The following is a 21,001-nucleotide window of genomic DNA, read 5'->3' on the forward strand; positions in this document are numbered from 1 at the left end:
TATGTTTCTGTCTCGTTCAGACTTTCTGACTCACCCCTATTCATGATCAAACACAAATTTCACAAAAGGTTTAATTGCATCTAGACTTTAATAAATATTCTACTGGGGATCTGCAAATAAGACTATAGGAAGGTGGAGGAATCTTTTTGTTATGCAAATACAAGCTAGTGGAAGCTCTTTCTGAAAGCTATTTAGCTGAACCCTCAAAAAGCAACGTTTGAATGGCCTTTTCTTTCTTTTTTCTTTCAGGAATGTCAACCTCATTACAAGTCTGTTTATAACATCTTATTTCATGGCCATTTGGCAAATAAGTTCTTCCTGAGATGAATTTTGATGAAATATATAATGATAACTTCATGTATTTTTATAAGCTATCTCAAATGTAGCTCTTTGTTCAGGGATAGAAGGTTAAGTTCTTGATAACAAAGTAGAATTTTTGCAGAGGCCTTTCCAACAGGACTTGACCTGTCTGCAGAAGGCAAATGCTGGTCATATCTCTTCTTGTAGTTATCCTAGTCAGGGACATAAGTTCATGCATAATATTGATAATGGCCTGTATTTCCTGAACATGCACCAGACATTGTGTTTAGCATTTTATTTGGTTTTTTTTTTTCTCTTTTCTAGTGTGCAAAGAGCTTCAATGTGCTAAGCATTTTAGATGCATTAACTTGATTCATCTTCACAAAAACCCTATGCATTGTTGATATTTTATTGCCAATTTCAAGATTGAAGAACTGAGAATCAAAGAATCAACTCTCTTTTCCAAGGTCACACAGCTAATAAAGCCAGGATTTGAACTCAGGTTGGCCCGATTACAGTGGCACAATTTGTACTCTTTTTGCAATATTGACTGTTTTCGAGTCTTGGGGCAAGTGACCTTTTCCTTTCTAGAGACAACTAAATGAATAAAATGAAGGTACATGGACATGTTTTATCCATGGAGCTTTAAAGCAAGAATTAAAAATCAATAAACAAAGCACGATAATAATGAGGGTAATTATGGGGACAAAGAGACCAGATAGTTGACGTTGGGACTATAGTGATTATTGTGGAATATAAAGATGATCAAGGGGATGTCAGATGTTTGTCTTTATCATTTAGATGACACTCAACCTGGAAAAATTTAGGGGGAAAAACCCTTATCAGGCTACAATTTCTCTTGTATTTTTGAACTAGTTACTCCTAAGGGAAATTATTTTTAAAGTCACATACTTTGTATCATGAATTTGGGTACAGTTTGAATATTCATCAGTTTTTATCACCCAACCAGTAAAATGTCAGCAAGGAACCGAAGACAGTTACCTGCAATAACCCTGAATATGTAATTGAACCGCAGGATGAAGTTACTCCATGATGAGGTTGTTTCCACTGCCAATGAAGTCACCAGAGGTTATGCATATGCATGGGTGGGAAAGAAAGTGATTACTTCATTTTATGTGATTACTGAATCTACTGTCTGAAGTCATCATCGCACACATAAACTTTTCCCTTTCCACACATTTTCTGAAGTAATCAAATGGATTAAAGCTACTGCGTGGTAAATGTGCTGCTTACATGCTTGGCAATACAAGTGACCTGGTGACTCAGAGCGCTCTCATTTTGTTGGGCAGTATAAATAATAATGCAAGAAAAGATAAGACCATATGGTTTAGAACTGACTTTTTGCAGCCTCTTCACTGAGTTGACTTTGGGTGCAGGATATTCTTTAAACATTTGTTGCCTTTCCTATGATAAGTTGATTTAAATGGAGATTGATTTTCACCAGTCCAAGGAAAGTCTGGATACTGGTCTTTATATGGCATGAAATAATGCCCTGCCAGCAAAAGGTGGAAAAGTATCTCCATGGCAGTTGATGTACCTCCTCAAAAACACTCCAATGGCTCCCCCTTAGAGTCCTGTTCAAGTCTTCCAGCCTAACTAGTTGTCATTTTCATTCACTTAAATCTCTTCCTTATGCTGGTACCTTCCAAAAATGTAAAAGTAGTCTAGGATATCAGAATAGGTAAAGAAGAAGATATTAAATCTGTCCTGAAAGAACACATCGCCCACTCCCTCTAAAATCTGTGTTGCAGCCTTGGTGTTGACCCTCATAGCCTACTACATGTTGTAAGTCCTAGGTGGCCTCCCTTTTAAGGGGCAAAAGGTTTCTCACTGACCTTAGTAAATTCAGCCCCTCTCCTTTCCAGAAAATAAGGGTCAGACTTGTTGTCTGAAACAAAAGATTGTATTCAACAGTATCACCATCTCCACTGGCATTTATGAGAAATTTACTATGTGCTACACACTGTTCTAAGCACATGCATACATTAGCTTATTATCTCCTTCAAAGACATTGTCAAGCATAGGGCCAAAATTCCAAATGAATACAACTAATGAGAAACCCACTCTTTCTTGTTTGCAGAATAATCAGAAGTCCAAGAGACTAACCCACTTAGTGAAAAGTAGCAGCTTTGGTTATGATTTTTTTTAAGATTGACTCTCACTCTGTCACCCAGGCTGGAGGTTCACTGCAGCCTCCACCTCCTGGGCTCAAGTGATCCTCCCACCTTAGCCTCCCAAGTAGCTGGGACTACAGGCACACACCACCATTTCCCACAATAGAGTTCAGAACATGTTACCCCAGAACATGGCACCTCAGCTTTTGAGAAAACAGCAGAAGCAGGAAGATCAGTTTCACCTTCCCACACCCTTTTTCCCTAAAGCAAGCCATAAAACCTGGAAAGAATACTTTGAACTTCCTTTAAAGCAGGTCATAAGATCCTCCTGTGAAAGGACCCATCATATATTCATAGGAAATGGATGGCCTTATCTTTGAAAATGCAGTGAAATAGAGAAGAATATGAACCAACAGGCCTTCCTAAGTCCCTCTCAGTTTACTACCATTGGATCATACTCCCTTTGTCCAGTTATACTTCTCTATGACTAGCCACTCTTCATCAAAACTAAGCATAAAAATGTACAGGTTTCCCTGTTTCTTTGGGCCCTCATTTCTTTTCCTTATTTATTTATTTATTTATTTATTTATTTATTTATTTATTTGAGACAGAGTCTTGCTCTGTTGCCCAGGCTGGAGTGCAGTGGTGTGATCTCAGCTCACTGCAACCTCTGCCTCCCAGGTTCAAATGATTCTCTTGCCTCAAACTCCCAAGTAGCTGGGATTACAGACATGTACCAACATGCCTCGCTAATTTTTGCATTTGTGGTGGAGACAGGGCTTCGCCATGTTGGCCAGGTTGGTCTTGAACTCCTGGCCTTGGGTGATCCACCCCCCTTGGCCTCCAAAAGTGCTGGAATTACAGGCATGAGCCACGGCGCCCGGCCTGGGTCCTTATTTCTGAAGGCTCCTGTGTCATGTAAAATTTGTATTAAATAAATTTGTGCCGCTTTTCTCTTGTTAATCTGTCTTTTATTAGAGGAGCCTCAGCCATGAACCTAGTAATAGGTGAGGAAAAAAGAAATATTTTCCTCCCGTACAAAAAGCAAACTCTTGATTCTCTGTCAGCCTGGTTTTCTACCCTCTTCTATCTCCTCCTCAAGAAGAAGGAATATAAATTAGATTTATTAGGTGACATGTGCCAGTTGAGGCATGTTTGCTAGTGGGTAGGACTCTGTGCATTAAGGAGGTGTGTCATCAATGTTTGTCACCCCATGTGACTGGGGTGAGTGGATTCAAGACCTTCAGTCTCTCTCTTTTTGCAGGCATTGCCTTACTGAACTGTTATTTCCATTTCCTGTACCTTGTCACAGAGCAGAGGATGATAAAACATGAAGATATGAATTCTGGCTGATGAAGGTAGAGATTCTGCTTAGATATAAAGCCAAAAATACATGACTCACTTTAGAATTATCAGAGTTCTGTGTTGGGGGAGCTTTGAGCCCCGTCCCAGTTATCATAATGCCATTATGATTTTTATATGCAACTGTTCTTTGTATATCTCTCTCAAGACCCACATGGGATAAGAGACAATAAAAGAATAGGATTGGTACACTCATAAATGCCTGGTTGGAATATATGAAACTATCATAATGCAACTCCAAGTTCTTTTAGAAGTCCCTTGATTCTCATGGTAAATCATTAGGTACAACTTCTGAGTGAAAAATAACAGCATGTCAGTATCTCCACAAATACTATTTTGGAAAAGACTGGGACAGAAGGCTCTTATTGATGAAAGAAACGAGAAGAGTGATGGAGTTCTTATGACAATGGGCTGGAATAGTGGACTCTAAAATGGAAAGTCGGTGTCACTCTAAAAAGAAGAAGAGGAAGAGGAAGAAGTACATTCCCAAGAGCAGGGCCCAGGCCTTAATAGATGAAATTCTCTTTTGTTAGTTTGGTTTGGCACCTAGGTGACCAGGGCTGGTTTAGAGAATTTCCCCCAATATATTTGCCCTTAATGTCCCCTAACCCAGATGACAGTATCTACTCTTTGATCAGGACTCATCCTTACATTTTCTTAGTTTTCCTTTACTCATGAAGCCTCTCTCAATCTCCTTTTCTTATTTACTTTCTTCCTTCAAAAAATTGGGTAAGACCCCTCTGTTTTAGGGCAGCCTAAACAAAGGAACTCTCCATTTCAGTTATTTAAAACTGAAAACAAACTGATTATTATGAAAATACCCTGATTTCAGTTATTCCTATTTACAATCTGAAGAAAGCCTCCAGTCCAAAGCCACTGTAGTTTGTGAAAATAAAATAACCATAAACCAGACAATCAACTCAGAAAATTCTTTTGAGAAGGTGAAGATGTACTGTTAGCATTTATCAAGGCAAACCTAATTGGAGAGTTAGGCCACTTAGGCAGATTATCTACCCAATATTTTATGATGTGGAAACAGCTACTTGGGTACTTTTTATCCCTTTTATTTGCTGGTATGTCACTGTATTTCAGAGTCAATGCAAAATGACAAAACCCTCCATCTTGTCCATGTAAATACCAGTGTAAACTGCATTTCAATCCATACCACATCTATTTCTCACTTCTATCAAAAGAAATTGTGTACACAAGAAACAGGATTACTCTTGTGAATAGTTGGCTTTCAGAATTTGACTTAAATATTTACTGTAAAATGTGTTGTCCCACTTTTATTTTTCATCTTCTTAAGTAATGAGAGTGGCTTTCCAAGACCAATTCTTGCAAGTAATATTATTTATCATTCCAAAACATGTTTTGTTGCATAGAGTGAAAGATATTTTAGTGTGGCTTGATTTTTATATTTTTAGCCTTTTGATGATCCTTTAATTTCATCCTAACCTGCTTCATTTTACTTTAGTAAGAATCATCATATGATATAAAGAGTAATGATGAAAAGTAGGTTTCTCAAACAAAATAGACCATTTCTAAGTCTCTGACAATACTATCTAAAACCAGACAGGCATCAAGTAAATAAATAAGCAACTCTTCTATTTTTCAGGACCTACTTCTGAATTATTTGATTTTTTATGTTCTTTTCGTTCTAATTATTCATGTCCAATTTCTTGTCATCTCATTTATGGCACATCCCTCTCCGATCACTGGGAAAAAAATGTAAAGCTAAAATCAGTTGAAAATTGCTTTTTATATATCATCTATTTTTTTGTCATTCCAGGGGAAGTGAGTACTATTACCCCCCCCCCCCCATTTCACAGATGAGGATACTGAATGTGAGTCATTAGTTTGTTCAGGATAGCTCTGCTATTGATTGGTAGAGGCCGAACTGTTTGGGTTGAGAGGCCAAGCATGTAACTTGACCTAAGACACAGGCACACTATAAGATCAAATTAACCCATTTTTGGAGCTTGCAAGCTAGTCTTATAATTTAAACAAAATTAAATATTGATTAGATGAGATTGATTACATCTAGATAATATGAAGTCTACTGAGATTTTTTAAAGATTTAACTTAGCTAAACTATTTTTTAGTAACAAACCCACAAAAACATCAAAATGGGCATTAAATTCAGTTATATTTGATTGAAATGTGTTTTATGTGTGACATAAAGAAGAGGTTGGTTTTTACTGAACTATCAGTTGCAAGTAAGTCAGATATTTCCCCATACTTGTGGCCTTTGACACATCAAGGCAAACACTTCATAGAAGGATGGAGATCATCTAGGTTTAGATTAGGAAATCCTGGCTTAGTGTCTCAGTCATTTCCATTTTCTGCAGACTTTGATTTTGGGGGTAGGATTACAAAATTCAGTGTTATAACTTCTACTTTCATGATATGGTCTCCAGATAGTAGATTAAAACTTATTCCATCATCTTGAGGTTATCCAAGTTTTCTACAAAGCAGAACTGGATATGGGGCAAACATGCAAGCACGTAAAATAGCTTAAGGACATAAATTCTTAGGTGTATCATAATCTAAGGTGGAATTGTATTTTTAAAAATAAGAACACAAATATTTACAAGAGGTAGACAAAAGTTAAGAGCCTTTGCATGTGTTCTATGGTCATTTTTTCCCTTGGTTATCAAAATGTACATTTAGATAAGTCACAATTCCTACTTCAGATGCCTCAAAAGTTCTGGTTGGCATATCTTATCTTCAACACTAACAAATAGAATATCTCCAAGGACACTGAGTTGACTTTCAGCTAAGGTAAGAGATGTCTTTGAAAGGGTGTATATTTTGAAAGACAGCAATGCCCACCATTTGAAAAAAAATATGGAAGTATTTCTGGTAAAATCTATTTAAGTCTCTTTGATTGAATACTCTTGGGGGGGATTGAGAAGATTGTTAGATTTATGTAAGCAATGTTATGTTTAATACCCAAATAATAGGTTTATGTAATTCACCAAAGGTGGATATTAAGTTTCTATATTAATGACTATACCTGGAAAAACCCCACATAATCCCAAAGGAATTTGTAAAAATACCAAACAAAACTTTATTACAGCAATCGCGAAATTCCAAGTGTTTTTGTAGATGGAATTCATGGTCACTTTGCCACCAATGTCTGATGTGATAGTATTTAAATGCCTAAAGAGACTTCAGAAGAAATATTTAATCAGTAAATGACCTGTTTCTGGCCTTCAACAGCATCTTCTCCCCAAATAATCACATACTCCTTAATTTGTGTCCTAAACATGGTCCCTTTGTTTTGCCAAATGGATTATAATTTCAGCTCTTTCTTTCCTCCTCCTGTCACCTACCCATACCTGATTTCCATAACACTCTTTAACCTTACTTGATCCCTTGCCCTATTACTATGGCATTGCAAACCACTTTTTCCACTTGCAATACCTTCTCTTTTTACCACCCATGTATATGATTTCTTCCCTTAAGATTTTATTCTCTTCTTTGAGAATTATGATTCCCTTCATTTCAAGTTGCTTCATTCATGCAAGCTTTTTGCAGTTTACTGGCCTGGATTTGTTGATATGTTGCCTCAAAATAAGTGCTGTCAATCTTTTTCACATGTTTATGTTGTAACTCCCAAAGGAGATTATAGACTCTTTAAGAGAATGTCTTCTAAAAATTCTATCTATCCCAAGCACCTAGAACAATGTATTACTTCATTAAAAGGTGCTGGATAAAGGTTGTTGATCAATTGATTGGCTTACTATATTTTCTGTTCCAGAAAAACCAATACCACATGATTTGAACATCCTTTACTTCTTTAGAAGAATTAAAAAATGAGGCTGCAAAACTGTCACAATCCCCACACTGCTCAATTTTTTAAAAAATTTTATATTGTTACCAAATGTGTGATCGTCACAAAAGTTGTGCCCTTGAGGTATGGTGGTGAAGTCAAATATAAGCCATCCAAGTACGTAACTCAAAAGATCAAACAGAATTGTTGGGGTTAATGTGAAAGGAGTTGTTTTGAGTTCCTCTGCAGGTCTCAAACAGGTCAGTTTACTCTCAAAGCTTACTGTGAAACTCACGGTAAATTATAAAATACGTAAAGACAAACGTGATTTAAACTTTAAACTCATTCTACACTATTAAAGTCACTCCCACGAGTATCCACAGATAATTAGGGAACTAGAAAATACATAAATATAGGCGATGAAGTGGAGAGGTCTCTAGATAGCCTAAGTTCTGAAGGTGGCTGGTGGTTTGTTTTCATCCATCTGCGGGTCGCAGGTTACATTCAGCACGCTGGCCAGCTCCCTCGTTTACTGGGTTTATTGGCCTAAGTGAAAGGAGCAGGGGGAAGGCAGGCACCATCTGCTGCTTTGTATTAATAGTTTACCCAAGAGGCAGGGGTGAAGAGAGTGCGACAGTCGACGCATTAGATGTTGACGCCGCTGAGTTCTTAGGGTGTCTTTGTCTGATCGCAGGGTCCCCAAGCCTCCACCGAGTCAGAATGGAGAGAGGGTTAAGCAACCAGAAACCCTTCTATTTCTCTAGTAGGCTCACCTCAGCAGAAAGCATTCCCAGGTCTTAGGAACTGAAGAAGATTCATCATAGATTTTGGGGGTGGGGGGTAGGCAAGGGCGAGGACGCTACATAAATGGTTGAGTTGCCCGGTCGAAACACCAATCCATTCAAAATTTGATTAACTTATATTTTAATTAGACTGGGCGCATGCGGAATAAGTTGCTGGAATCAGAGTTTTCACAGGTGGGACAAATACGCTGCCCAGCCCCCCTCCCCCCCACGCCCCAGGTGTAAAGAAGCCTGGGGAAAGGAGATGGACCCTTTCTTTCCCGCATAAGATCTCACGGACTTCCTCCTCCTAAGTAAGACCTCTCGATTTAGCGTCTCCAAACAGCCCGCTCGGCTGGTTTCCGGATTTCTCCCTCCCCCAAGAACTTTTTGTCAGCGGGAGGGGAAATGGGGTTGAGGCAATGAGAGCCAGAGATCAAGAAAAAAAATATCCACGAAGCGGGCAGGGGAGGAGGGTGGCAAGGTATTGGGGTCAGAAGTACTGAGGCTCTGAGGACGTTCCGCGCTCTCCCCGCTCCAGCCCTCTGCAGCAGCCCTTTACGCCGCGGACACGGGAGAGTTAAGCCAATAAACACGTAAGCGCCGCTCCCTCCCCAATCGGCAAGATGCCTCTTCGGCTCTTGGCTGCATCGACAGCTTGCAACACTCGGCATCTTTTCTGGAGGCGCCTCCTTCAGCGGCCGCAGATGGCATCCGGCTGCGGGCTCAGGGCTTGCAATTGATTCTCCCACTTGCCCACCTCGAGTCCACGGACGCACCTCTCCCTTCCCCTCCTCCCTTTGCGCTCCTGGGTCTGAGCCCAGCTCGCGACCGCCGGGCAGAGGATCAGTCGCGGCGGCCGAGGCTGAGCAGCAGCCCTCTCGCTCCCTGACTTAGGGAGAAGCGCCCACCCGGGAGAGCTGATCCCCGGCTGCCTCCAGCGCCCCCCACCTTTTGCACTCCAAGCCGGGGGCTCCAGAGACCCCGCTCCCCAGGCGCCACTATGCTGGACCCTTCGTCCAGCGAAGAAGAATCGGATGAGATCGTGGAGGAGGAAAGCGGCAAGGAGGTGCTCGGCTCGGCCGCGTCCGGCGCGCGCCTGTCTCCCAGCCGTACCAGCGAGGGCTCCGCCGCCAGCGCCGGGCTAGGGGGCGCCGGCGCCGGCGCCGGAGCCGGGGTGGGCGCAGGCGGCGGCGGGGGCAGCGGCGCGAGCAGCGGCGGCGGGGCCGGGGGGCTGCAACCCAGCAGCCGCGCTGGCGGCGGCCGGCCCTCCAGCCCCAGCCCGTCGGTGGTGAGCGAGAAGGAGAAGGAAGAGTTGGAGCGGCTGCAGAAAGAGGAGGAGGAGAGGAAGAAGAGGCTGCAGCTGTATGTGTTCGTGATGCGCTGCATCGCCTACCCCTTTAATGCCAAGCAGCCCACCGACATGGCTCGCCGGCAGCAGAAGGTAGGTGCGCCTGGGAGGCCCAGGGAGCAGCACCCGGACGTCGCCAGGCGGGCGGGGCGAACAATGGGAGCTGGAGGCGCAGCTGGCGAGGAGGAGCAGGAAAGGTGGAGACCGCGCCCTGGGGAAAGGGCTACGAGGCCCCTTCCCAGCGGCCGGGCTCGCCTAGGCCCGGCCCAATCCAGCCTGGAGCGTTCCTGGAGCTGCCTGGGACCGGCTAGGGCCGCGGAGCGCAGCGCCGCGTGCCCGAGCCCCCCAGCCCGGGAGCGTTGGGGAGAGCGAGGCAGGCAGGTCCCGCTTTGTGGCCCGAAAGGCTCGGGGAGTGACTTGCAGCCCGCGGCGCCCAGAGAGGCCTTGCTCGCTTGCAGGGCTCCCAGCGCTCTCCAGCGGCGGGCGGCTGCGCTCAACTCCGGGCCCGCCCTCCTGGGCGTGCGATCGGCGGGTGGGGGCAACGGCAGGCGGGGGCGCCGAGGTGGAGGGAGAAGAGCGTCTTGGAGCAGCGCTCCGCTCGCTGGGGCGGAGAGCAAGCGCAGGGGCAGGCGGGAGAAAGCAAGCCCGGAAGGCGAAGCTTCCGTGACTCTGCGAAGGGCACCCTTCTCTCCCTGCCCGGGTCAGCCGATCACCGACTAGCGTCGCCAAAGGGTCCTGGGGCACTGCTTCCTCATGGCTGGAGTTCTCTCCAGTCCCCCTGACCCTTCCTCACTGACCCCAGAGCAGGGGCACGCCCTCTGGTCCTTCTGTCCGGGTCAGCCCCTCCGCCTTCCTCTCTTTGACCCTCTTCTCCTCTTCCCAAGGTGACTTCGCCGCCACCTTCTGGCTCGCCTGGGTCCTCCAAGCCCTGCCACTGCTGCCTTGATAAAGTACAGCTGCAAAAAGCCTCGCAATCAGAGGCATCAAAAGCTTTTTCTGTCTGAGGTTGGGGCAAGGCTGAAGCAGCTCTGGGCTGCCTTTGATTTTTTTTTTTTTTTAAGGCGCCTATTTCTATCAGCTGTTCTTTAGCTGGAGGAAGGGATGAGGGGTACTGGAAAATGAGGGGCAGTGGCGGAGGGTGGCGGCAGAAGAGAAGCAGTCAGGCACCCCGTTGAAGTGAGTTAGTGAAGAAAGTCAGCGTTCTATTCTCTCTTTTAAATAAATTTGCAGCACTTGAGCTATCAGAAAAGCCAGTCAGAGAGGCAGTGTGAGAGGCCAGTCGTAACCCCATCAAGATTGTGAGAATAGTGTCTTAAAATAGTGAATTTTTCGGTTGCTGCCATTTAAGACCAAATAACATGTTGCTGTAGTAGCATTAGGTTTTCCACATTTCTCCACCCTTACCTTGAGTTAGCACAGATTTCTGTTTGTTTTACTTACATGTGTACACACACCACCCAGCACTGATGATTTATTTCAGCCATCATGAGCTTGGATATCGTTTCATTAAAAGATAAAACTCATTTCCAGGGTGAGAGACAGGAGGTGGGTTACACACACGGCTCTCCATCTCTATCTGTGGCCCCTTGTTTTTTCAGTTCGTATTTTGGACTGCAGTAGAGCAAAAGTATCCTCAGAGCAGTAAAAGTTTTTGGGATATTATTTTAAGGTTGGATGTTGAGTTCATGGGGCCTAATGTTTCACATTTCAGTTTGGAATTCCTGTTGTAATTGTGTCTTTATAGCATGGGAACTTCAACTTCCAAAATCTATCCCAGTAATAACAGCACCAGCCAAAAATATCCCATTCCTTTGACAATGAAAACTGTGACTTTAAGTGTTAGGTTGAAAGGGGTGGGGGGTGGCGGTGTCTAGACACATTTATCAAAGTCTCTAGAGCGCTGTCCTTTAAATAGATGCTTAAGTCCAGAGCTAGCATGGAGAAAGAAATCCCACAGAGACACATTCTTCTAAACAGAACCTTCAGCCACCTTAGAGATCATTATGAGGCCAGATTTTTCTGATCTGATTGTATGTTTTACCTGAATCCACGCAAAGCTGTGGTTTTGAGGGGCATGCTGGTTCCATTTTTACGCGTGACCTTAACATCAGAGAGACTCCAGGACAGATTGATAACACTGGCATTTGGTCAAACTATTTTTAGTTATCACAACAAACTGTTGCTAAATACATATCCCACTGAAGCTATCCCAGGGCTGTTGGCTATACTGGGAAGCTAAATTTTTACAAAAATTATATATATATATCTCCTTATTACAAAAAGATTTTTCACTGCTATATTTGTAAGTTTTTAATGCCTTTCTAGAAAAGTGTGTTTTGCTCCTTCAAGTAGAAAGCTTGGAACTCTGATTTTTAAAAAATAAGCAATCATTGAGAGTAATTAAAAGGTTTGCATAATCACTGTGATAAAGTTTAAAGCCAACAAATAGAGTTGATGAGCTAAAGTTAGTCTTGAAGAAAGATAAACTAGTTGTAAACTAAACATGAGTTTGCAGTAGAATAGAAAAGGATGAACTAGAAAAAGAAGAAAAATGTAGAGAAAGGGATAGGGTGACATGGAGGTCAGAGAGACAGAATCTATGAAAAGGAATTGCTGAATTATGGAGAAAAGAGCATATTGTACAGAGTATAATGCACCGTGTGAAACCAAATAATCTATATCACAATACTGACTACCACTTTTTCAAGTGCCTACTATGTGAAAGGCACATAGATTATTTTTTGAATAGGCTCTTTTTGAACAGCTTTCAATTCACTGAAAAATTGATAAATGGTACAGAGAGTTCCTATATACTACATATCTAATTTCCCTTCTTAGTATCTTACAGTAGTATGGGACATGGGTTACAATAAACTAATATTGATACATTATTATTAACTAAAGTCTGTAGTTTATTCAGATTTCCTTAGTTTTCAGCTGAAGTTATTTTTTCTGTTCTTAAATTATTTTTTAAATCTCCTAACTCTAACAATGTACAGATTGCCATCCTTGTTTTTTAAAAAACTGAGACTCAGAAATTTTATTTGCCTAAAGTACCATGTAGATGGGTAAAAGATGGCAATTGAAGTGTGAGGCATTCTGATCCCATGAGATACTGGCTAGAAATAGTCTAGGATAAAAAGAGCCCTAGAATCCTCACAACAGGTCAGGTGTACTTCTTTACCCAGAGTTATTTCTCTTTGAATTGAGAGAGGTCCTCCTTTCTTCCTCTGGACACCCATCAAATATAGTCACCATGGGCAAAGTGGATGCTTAGGTTTAACTTCTTAAAGAATACGAAGGAGAGGGATGGGCTGTTAGTGGGTAAATTTGAACACTAGACTATACCAACTTTACTATGTCGTTTAAGCTGAAAGGAAAAAGGTTTTAGCTCAGAAGAACTCTTCGGAAGGAACAGAGGGAGACTACCATCACTTGGATAATTTTGGTAATTACTTTGGTTTCACTTTTACTGAGAAAAAGAGCAGTCCAACAATCTTCCCAATTAAAGAGGGGACTTTAAACAGACTATTTGAAAAAAGCATTTTATCATTTACTGGTATATTATGTTACATTACTGTGAATCTAAATATAACATGGTGGCAATAATAATTTATGACCAAAACAAAAATCTCCCCACCAGAATGTAACAATGTATGTTTCAGTAGCTCAGAAATGACAATTTGGAAAGCAGTTCTTTGCTTTTTCTTCTTTTGTCAGAATGGTAGAGTGAATACCTAGAAGTTGGCATGGCAAAGCTATACCATATGTTTCTAAATTATGTAGTAACGGTGATGGGTGGCTACCTTGTGTGAACTAGCTACGTATAGTTAGGGAATGTAAAAGCAGGGAGTGTTAGCAACTCATGTAATATTTAGATTGACATGACTATTTTTTAAATGAGGTAGGAGTTATTCAAATAGCCTAAAATGAGTATTGTGTCTACATACATAGGTATAGTATACATGTGTGTCTGTGTATGATGGGGGAAAAGGGTAATCCTTAAAACTGTCTATTACACAGCAATTCCTATTTCATTCAAGAGGACAAATGTCTTGTAAGTTCAAGCTACTCATTTCCATATGATTCAGCTTATATCTGCCCATGAAATTATGGCTAATGTTGAGTCATAATCATAGAAATTCTTTCCTTATTCATTTACTTGGCTTTATTTGGACAAGACTCAAAAGCCATACCTTTCATAAAAATCAAGACCTAGTACTAGCTAACTATATATGTGTGTGAGAGAGAGTGCAAGTATGTGTGCGTTTTGAATCAATAATAAAGTGTCTATTCAGATATATTTTGAGGCACTTGGTTCGACCAGTCAAAATTCTTAAGGTTTGCTTTGTTAGTGCAACATATGATTTGCATTCTAAAAAAATTCTACCTTTTGAGAGAACAAAGAGACTGTTAAACCAAGTTTTCTTCAAAAGAATTCTTTCTCTTCATCAGGGGAAGAACCAAATTATTTAAATGGGCTTTTTGGCATTCCCCAACTCCCCATTTTCCTTGGTGCATTGGGAAGCTGCTGTTATGTACTGATAGCAGAGACTTTCTGAAGATGCAGAATACCATGAGAGGTTTTTGCTTCATTACACACCTGGAATAGGCTTGTGATTCCCTAAAACTAGACTGAAGAACAAAGGAAATGTTTCATCCCTGAAGAATTGTACTGAGTAAAATTATAAAAGTCAAATGATTTAGGGATCTTCCCATTGTAAAAGCAAATTTAATAAACAATCGTAAGCTATCATATTGAAATATAACCAGTATTTGTGATTTGGGGACAGGTGTCTATAAAACTTGAGCTGGAATGATGACAGTTCTAACTTAGAAATATGTTCTAAATAACCAGTTGCTCATTGTACCAAGTGCTCACCCAGGCTCGATGACAGAAGCAATTGGTACCTGTGAGATATGGTTCCTGAATTGGGAGAGCTTATTTCTAGTTTGGAAGATAACATACGTATATGTTAAATAAGCTGAATAAGAAAGTTTTAGTTGTAAGACGCTGATTAGAAGTACTAAAGTGGGGAAGGAAGAAGTAAGAGTCATGCACACACAGTTGGATACAACAGTAGAAAAAAGTCTTCATAAAGAAAGTAGACTGGGGTTAGGTCTTTAAAAATTAGTTTCATTTGAGTAAGCATAGGAAAAACAGGTGTTCCAGTCTGGAGAAGAACACTAGGTAGCAGAAATGTGGAAAAGAGTCACTGTTAGACAATGTCAGTCAGATTCTGTTGGTTCTAAGTGACAGAAACCCAGGCTAAATCAAAAAAGAGGGTGAGTGACTTACTGGTGCATGTAAGTGAAGAGACTGGTACAGAAGTGACTGCAGGAATGGCAGGATCTAGGAGCCTAAATGACCTCCATAACAGAATGAAAAAAGCTAGATGATGAAGGGAAAGGATATACAGATTTAGCATCCCTAATTCAAAAATATAATATCTGAAATGCTCCAAAATCAGTCTTTTTGATCATGACATGATGCTCAATGGAAATGCTCATTGAAGCACTTTGGATTTCAGATTTTTGGATTAGGGATGCTCAACCAGTATAACGCAAATATTCTAAAATCCTGTAAAAATCCAAAACACGTCTGCTCCAAGCATTGAGGATAAGGGATACTCAACCTGTATTTTGAAGCCTGTGTTTTAGCTCACACCCTGCCACTAATGAACCACTGATTGTAGGCAAGTCTCTGGGATAATTTCTTAATCTTTCATGTGGAGAGGGGGATGGACAAGCTTCAGATAATTTCTAATGTCCTCTCCAGATATATAGGAGTTGATAGTTCTTTCTGAACAATGAGATTACTTTTTACCAAGACATAAATTCATTGAAACTTGTGTTTGGTACGATTTTACATTACAAAACAAGTCAGTGTCTTAAAGAATCCAAGATGGTTAGAGATGAAGGTAGATTTCATTAGTCCAACTGTCTAAATCTTCACATAAGGTGAAATTTCAAAAGGTTATAAGACTGCAGACTACATGAGAGATTGTAAACTGTGGCTTATGGGCTGAAACTGATCCACAAATGTATTTTGTCCACAAAGCACTTTTCAAATTTTGAATTAGTTCTCAACATTTAAAACTATCAAAATATTTCACATAAAAAAATCTGGATTTCTGGCTTCTCTTACAAGTGGAAGATATGACAACACTGGGCCTGAGTTTTTATGGATTTGCAAAAAGCAATGGAAATAAGACTACCCAACCATCATTTAAATAATATAATGATAATCACTTTTAACTAAATTGGCCCAAGATACCCATCCACCACATAAATCTGGATGGTGGGATACCAGCTCTCTGGTTCTTGCCAACACCATCTCCTTTTACAATTGCTTAACAAATATCAGTGACCTGACCCTGGCCCCTGTAAAGCATCCAAGAGGAGTAGCTGAAATTTAGAACTCTGTGTTCCTTGTCTCTGGCAACTATAGTAGTTTTCTTGTTGATATTAGATTTATACTTTTTGCCAAATTGGAGGGCCAATTATCAGAATTATTACTTTTTCATTTGTCAGTCTAGGCATGTGATATGATTACTTTTCTGTTTTTAATAGATGAGGAAAGGGGGATGAATTAAGCCAATGCATTGAGTCTATCTCTTGCTATTGATATATTGATGGACAGTGAAGGACAGTGGTTAAGGACATAGACTCTGAAATTAGAATGCCTCGGTTTGCTTTCTTGCTGTACCCCTAACTCGCTCTGTGATCTTAGACAATTAACCTCTCTGAGGCTCAGTTTACTCATGAATGAAATGGAAATTGCAGTGGTACCTTGATCATTGGGTTCTTGTGAAAATTAACTGAGATAATATAGTAAAGCAGTTAGAACAATGTCCGGAATGTGTAAGTGCAATACAAGTGTTAGCTCTTGTTATTGCTAAGTTGATATGTGCAATGTTTTTATCTGAAAGGACTGGCCAAGTTAATATATATGAAGTACTAGCTATCACAAGTCTTATATTCATTATTGCTATTATCATGATGATCATCATGAAACAGTATGGAGGAGTCTGGTGAACTAAAATGCAAGAATACCAGAAGGCAGGCAGTTATGATTAGAGTATCACCTATAAATCAGATGGGGTCCAGGGTATAATACATCTCTGTTCTTCCACTTTTGTTGAGACATTTCACGTGTATTTCTTTGAACAAAAAACAGGGACCCATTTGTCTGGCTTCAAAACCTCACTTTGAATAAAAGCAACATGGATAGAACTCATAGGAGATATTTTAAATGGCTAAGGTCAAGCACATGTACATAGGAAGATTTGCCACAAGCTTATCAGAAGACTCAGATAAGGGGGTGCTGGGTCACTCAACTGGTAAATGATGGGATCCTCAGAGTTCCTTATTTTCTTCATAACTACTGTGAGGAAAGACACTATGTTTGTTATCATTGAATAGGTCACCTGCCTTTTTCAAGTCCTAATATTTTTGTCCTTGATCCAAATAGCTCTTTTAAAAATGTTGGTTTATACTAATGATATTGACTATTACCATATTGACTATTGATATTGACTATTACCATGACCATTAAAAATGAACTCATAAAATACTTTTATGTTTGTGTAGAGAGTAAATTCTAAGCATATATGTTCAAAACTTTATATATCTAGATAGAGTAAGACTTGCATAAGTAGGTAATATGCAATAGAGTACAGAGACTAAGACTTCTAACTCTGTAGACTATCAGTCCCTGGTTCAAATTCCTGGTCAACTCTGTGACATGTTGACTTTGTGACCCTGGGAACATTATCCATGTCTTTACTTCCTAGTTTCCTGATCTGTAAAATGGGGAAAAAAATAGTAAGCATTGTAAGAGAAAAAACATGTTAGTTGCTTAAAATCTTTATCTAAAATTTTTAATATGGAGTGTATGGGCAAATATTATCAGTAACAGTAAAAATAGTGTTCTTGCATTTTAGTTCCCCAAACTCCTCCACAGTATTTCAGACTACAGTATCTTTGCTCATACTGTTTCTTATTGCAAAATGTCTTTCTCACCTTTCTTCACGCGATTCACTCTTGTTCATCCTTTAATTATTATAACTCAAGTGTTATCTCCTTTAGGAAACCTTACTCAAAGCTTTTTAGTGGGCTAAGTACTACCGTAACTCCTTAGTCAATCATTCCTTTTACCTCCTTTACTTTATATTTAAATTACCCTTTTTACACATGCCTATCACTCACTAGACTATAAGATTCCCATCTCCCAAAACAGTACCTGACATGTAGTAGGTGTTCAGTAAGTGTTCAACTGTTGAGACTTCACACTGATGCTTTATTTCCTAGAGAGCTTCCAAAGAGAGGAAATAAAACTCTTAAATGCAGTCACTTTTATTACAGAGACGTTGTCTCTATAATTTTTACTTTTATAAAAGCTTCTCAGATTTAACCAATTATCAAATGGCTTCAAAATAAGTTATGTTGCAGAAACCTTCCATCTATTACCTCTTACCTTTGTTTGTTAATACCAAAAAGTGACAAATTTCTAGATCCATTATAGAGAGAAGTCTTCTTTATGAATCTCTTGCAATGGGTGAATCCTAGTTGAATCACCGTAGTGTGTGTTTAAGTGATCAAACATTAAAATCAGCAGAAGCCAAAGAAATAAGTTTTCATACTGGGTATGTGTTTTTTAGGACATTTCATTTGATTTAGTGAAAATTAGGCTGTTTAATTTACCATCAGCCGCAATGTTGCCAAAGTTATATCACAGAACCTGTAAGTTCTACATATTTAGGCATAAATAAATGTGCTTATTTTCTCTACTTTTATTCTCTTACAGGATTTTGGCATTATTTTCCGTTATTTTATTGTAAGCTGCCTAAAGTCCTTTCTGGGTATAGTTAAGGTATAAATAAATAATAACTATAGAGCTACTGCATATTGGATATGGTAATAAGAATATGCTATGTATAAAACGTCAATAAAAAGTAAAACTGCTTCTTAGATATGGACTTTTCTGATACGTTTCACTAGTCAAAGAAAATTAGTTTTGCTGTGTTATTCCTTTTATTTTAACAAGTGGGAAAAAGGTTTGAAAATAAATTGAATTATCAAGCCCTCAAGTGTTCCAATCTGCTGTCTACCATTCTAAAATCAAGAGATATGAAATAAATTGATAATGTATTGATGTCTTTTCAGCAGCCTATGGGAGGAAAATATCAACTCATCATGTGCTTCTCAGAATTACTTCTGTGCAGTAAAAAAGTTCTGAGATACTTTGAAGTTAACTTTTTTTTTTCCTTTTTTAAATCCCTAAGTGTTCCAGGAGCACATGCTAAGTTGCAAATCCTCTGGGAGTGGTAATGCTTTTAAAAAGATAATGGGATTTTGGCAAACATGCTGAGTGGTCCAGAGAAGAATCTACTATGCCTCTTAGGAAAGCAAAGGGAAAACATTGAAAATTCTTGCAAATAATTATGCCTTCTGTTGCCCATGTAGAAAAACAGCCTTTTGGTGTGAATGGTAGGCATAGAGTTGTTTAAGCAAATGAGTTGAAATACATCCTGAACATGTACATTGGCGATTTTTCTGACAAGTATAGCAACTGTTGTCTATAAGGCAGTGTGTCATAACATACTGTGTTCAAAACATTTCTTGGGGGTTCTTCCATATTCAAGTTTTGTTTGTTATACATCATCAGACAATGTTGTTTGAACCAGTTCTATGTACAAGAAACTCACTAGATCCTGTAGAAAAAGTATGTAAAGTCATTTTAGATGGCCTTCCTGACCTGTAGGAACCTAGCAATCTGGTTGAGAAGTTGAGATACACTGATGTAGACTAAATCAGGACAGGGTGAGTGTCTGAATCGTAAATATTGGTGTTTCCTAGATTTACATTCTTGGCTCTTGTTATGGGTTTGTTATGTTCCCCCCAAATTTATATGTCAAATTCCTAACCCCCACTGCCTCAGAATGTGACTTTATTTGAAAGATTAAGATGAGATCATTAGGGTGGGCTATAATCCATTATGACTGATGTCCTTATAAAATGGGGAAATTTGGACCCAGAGATATGCACACACACAGAATGCCACATGAAACGGAAGACAGATTGAGGTGATGCTTCTACAAGCAAGGAACACCAAAGATAGTCCACAAATTACCAGAGACTAGTGGAGAGGCATGGAACAGATTCTTCCATCTTAGAAGGAACCTACTCTGATGACACCTTGATCATCGCCTAGCCTCTGACAGTGTCTGTTGCTCGAGCTACCCAGTTGGTGATACTTGGTTATGGCAGTCCTAAAAAACACAGCCCTCTTCTTCTGTCCATATCATCTTTCTCAGCAACTCCATTGCTAACATGACTTTACTAACATCTCTACACTTAAAATTTGCGAATCTTTTGTCTCCAGCATAGGCCTCTTGCCAGACTGCCAGACCCATACATCTAGCCATTTGCATCAGTGCTGCTAAAGGTGTGGCCACAGACAGGTGCAGGTCAGTAAATGCTTTGTAAAGAACTTGGACTAGAATGTAAATCAACTCATTACTTTCTTCTGCAAGGAAAGTCTTGCTATAAAAGTTGTCAGCTGTATTGAGCAGTATGCATGGTGATTAAATTGATGTAATCTCTGGTATAAGCACTTTATCTCAGTGACGGCCAATAAGAAGTAGTTCACAGATGACACAGGCCTACAGAGCACACTTGAAGGAGCATTGACCTCCATGGCATCTCCTTTCAATGTCCTCACACCATTCAATGATACAATTTTTCTTCTCATCCAGATTCTTTCCCCTTGTATTTTCTAACTCAGTGAATGGCCACCCAGTGGCGCTACCATATAACTGAGCTGGCCAAGGCACAAATGTGCAATTCATCTTAAAATCTTTGATTGTTCAGGCCAGGCGTGGTGGCTCACGCCTGTAACCCCAGCACTTGGGAGGCTGAGGTGGGCGGATCATGAGGTCAGGAGAGTGAGATCATCTTGGCTAACACAGTGAAACCTCATCTCTACTAAAAATACAAAAAAATTAGCCAGGCGCTGTGGAGGGAGGCTGTAGTCCCACCTACTCAGGAGGCTGAGGCAGGAGAATGGCGTGAACCCAGGAGGCAGAGCTTGCAGTGAGTCGAGACCACGCCACTGCACTCCAGCTTGGGTGACAGAGCAAGACTTTGTCTCAAAAAAAAAAAGAAAGAAAAAAAATCTTTGATTGTTCATCCTCACCACCAAAGAATGCATGTGTCCTCTCCATGTTTCTCCTGAGGAAATCGTTGTTTTTCTCCTTCACTTCATCTTCATTACTAATGTCCTGCCTTGGGC

General features: G+C 40.2%; 1 protein-coding gene across 16 annotated transcripts in view; it reads left to right on the forward strand.

Annotated features, from left to right (window-relative positions):
* The first annotated feature begins 8,997 nt into the window (after nt 1-8,997).
* Nucleotides 8,998-21,001, forward strand: part of CADPS (calcium dependent secretion activator) — a 489,640-nt gene continuing 477,636 nt past the window's right edge. For 7 of the 16 annotated variants that reach the window (XM_025376722.1, XM_025376727.1, XM_025376723.1 and 4 more), the window contains exons 1-2: nt 9,358-9,497; nt 9,603-9,798. In XM_025376722.1, the coding sequence (XP_025232507.1) occupies nt 9,358-9,497; nt 9,603-9,798 (336 nt within the window). Of the gene's footprint in view, nt 9,799-21,001 lie in introns of all 16 variants that reach the window. The other 9 variants (XM_025376715.1, XM_025376717.1, XM_025376720.1 and 6 more) reach the window with 2 other exon arrangements.

The sequence above is a fragment of the Theropithecus gelada genome, chromosome 2, assembly GCF_003255815.1.
Source record: "Theropithecus gelada isolate Dixy chromosome 2, Tgel_1.0, whole genome shotgun sequence".
Lineage (NCBI taxonomy): Eukaryota > Metazoa > Chordata > Mammalia > Primates > Cercopithecidae > Theropithecus > Theropithecus gelada.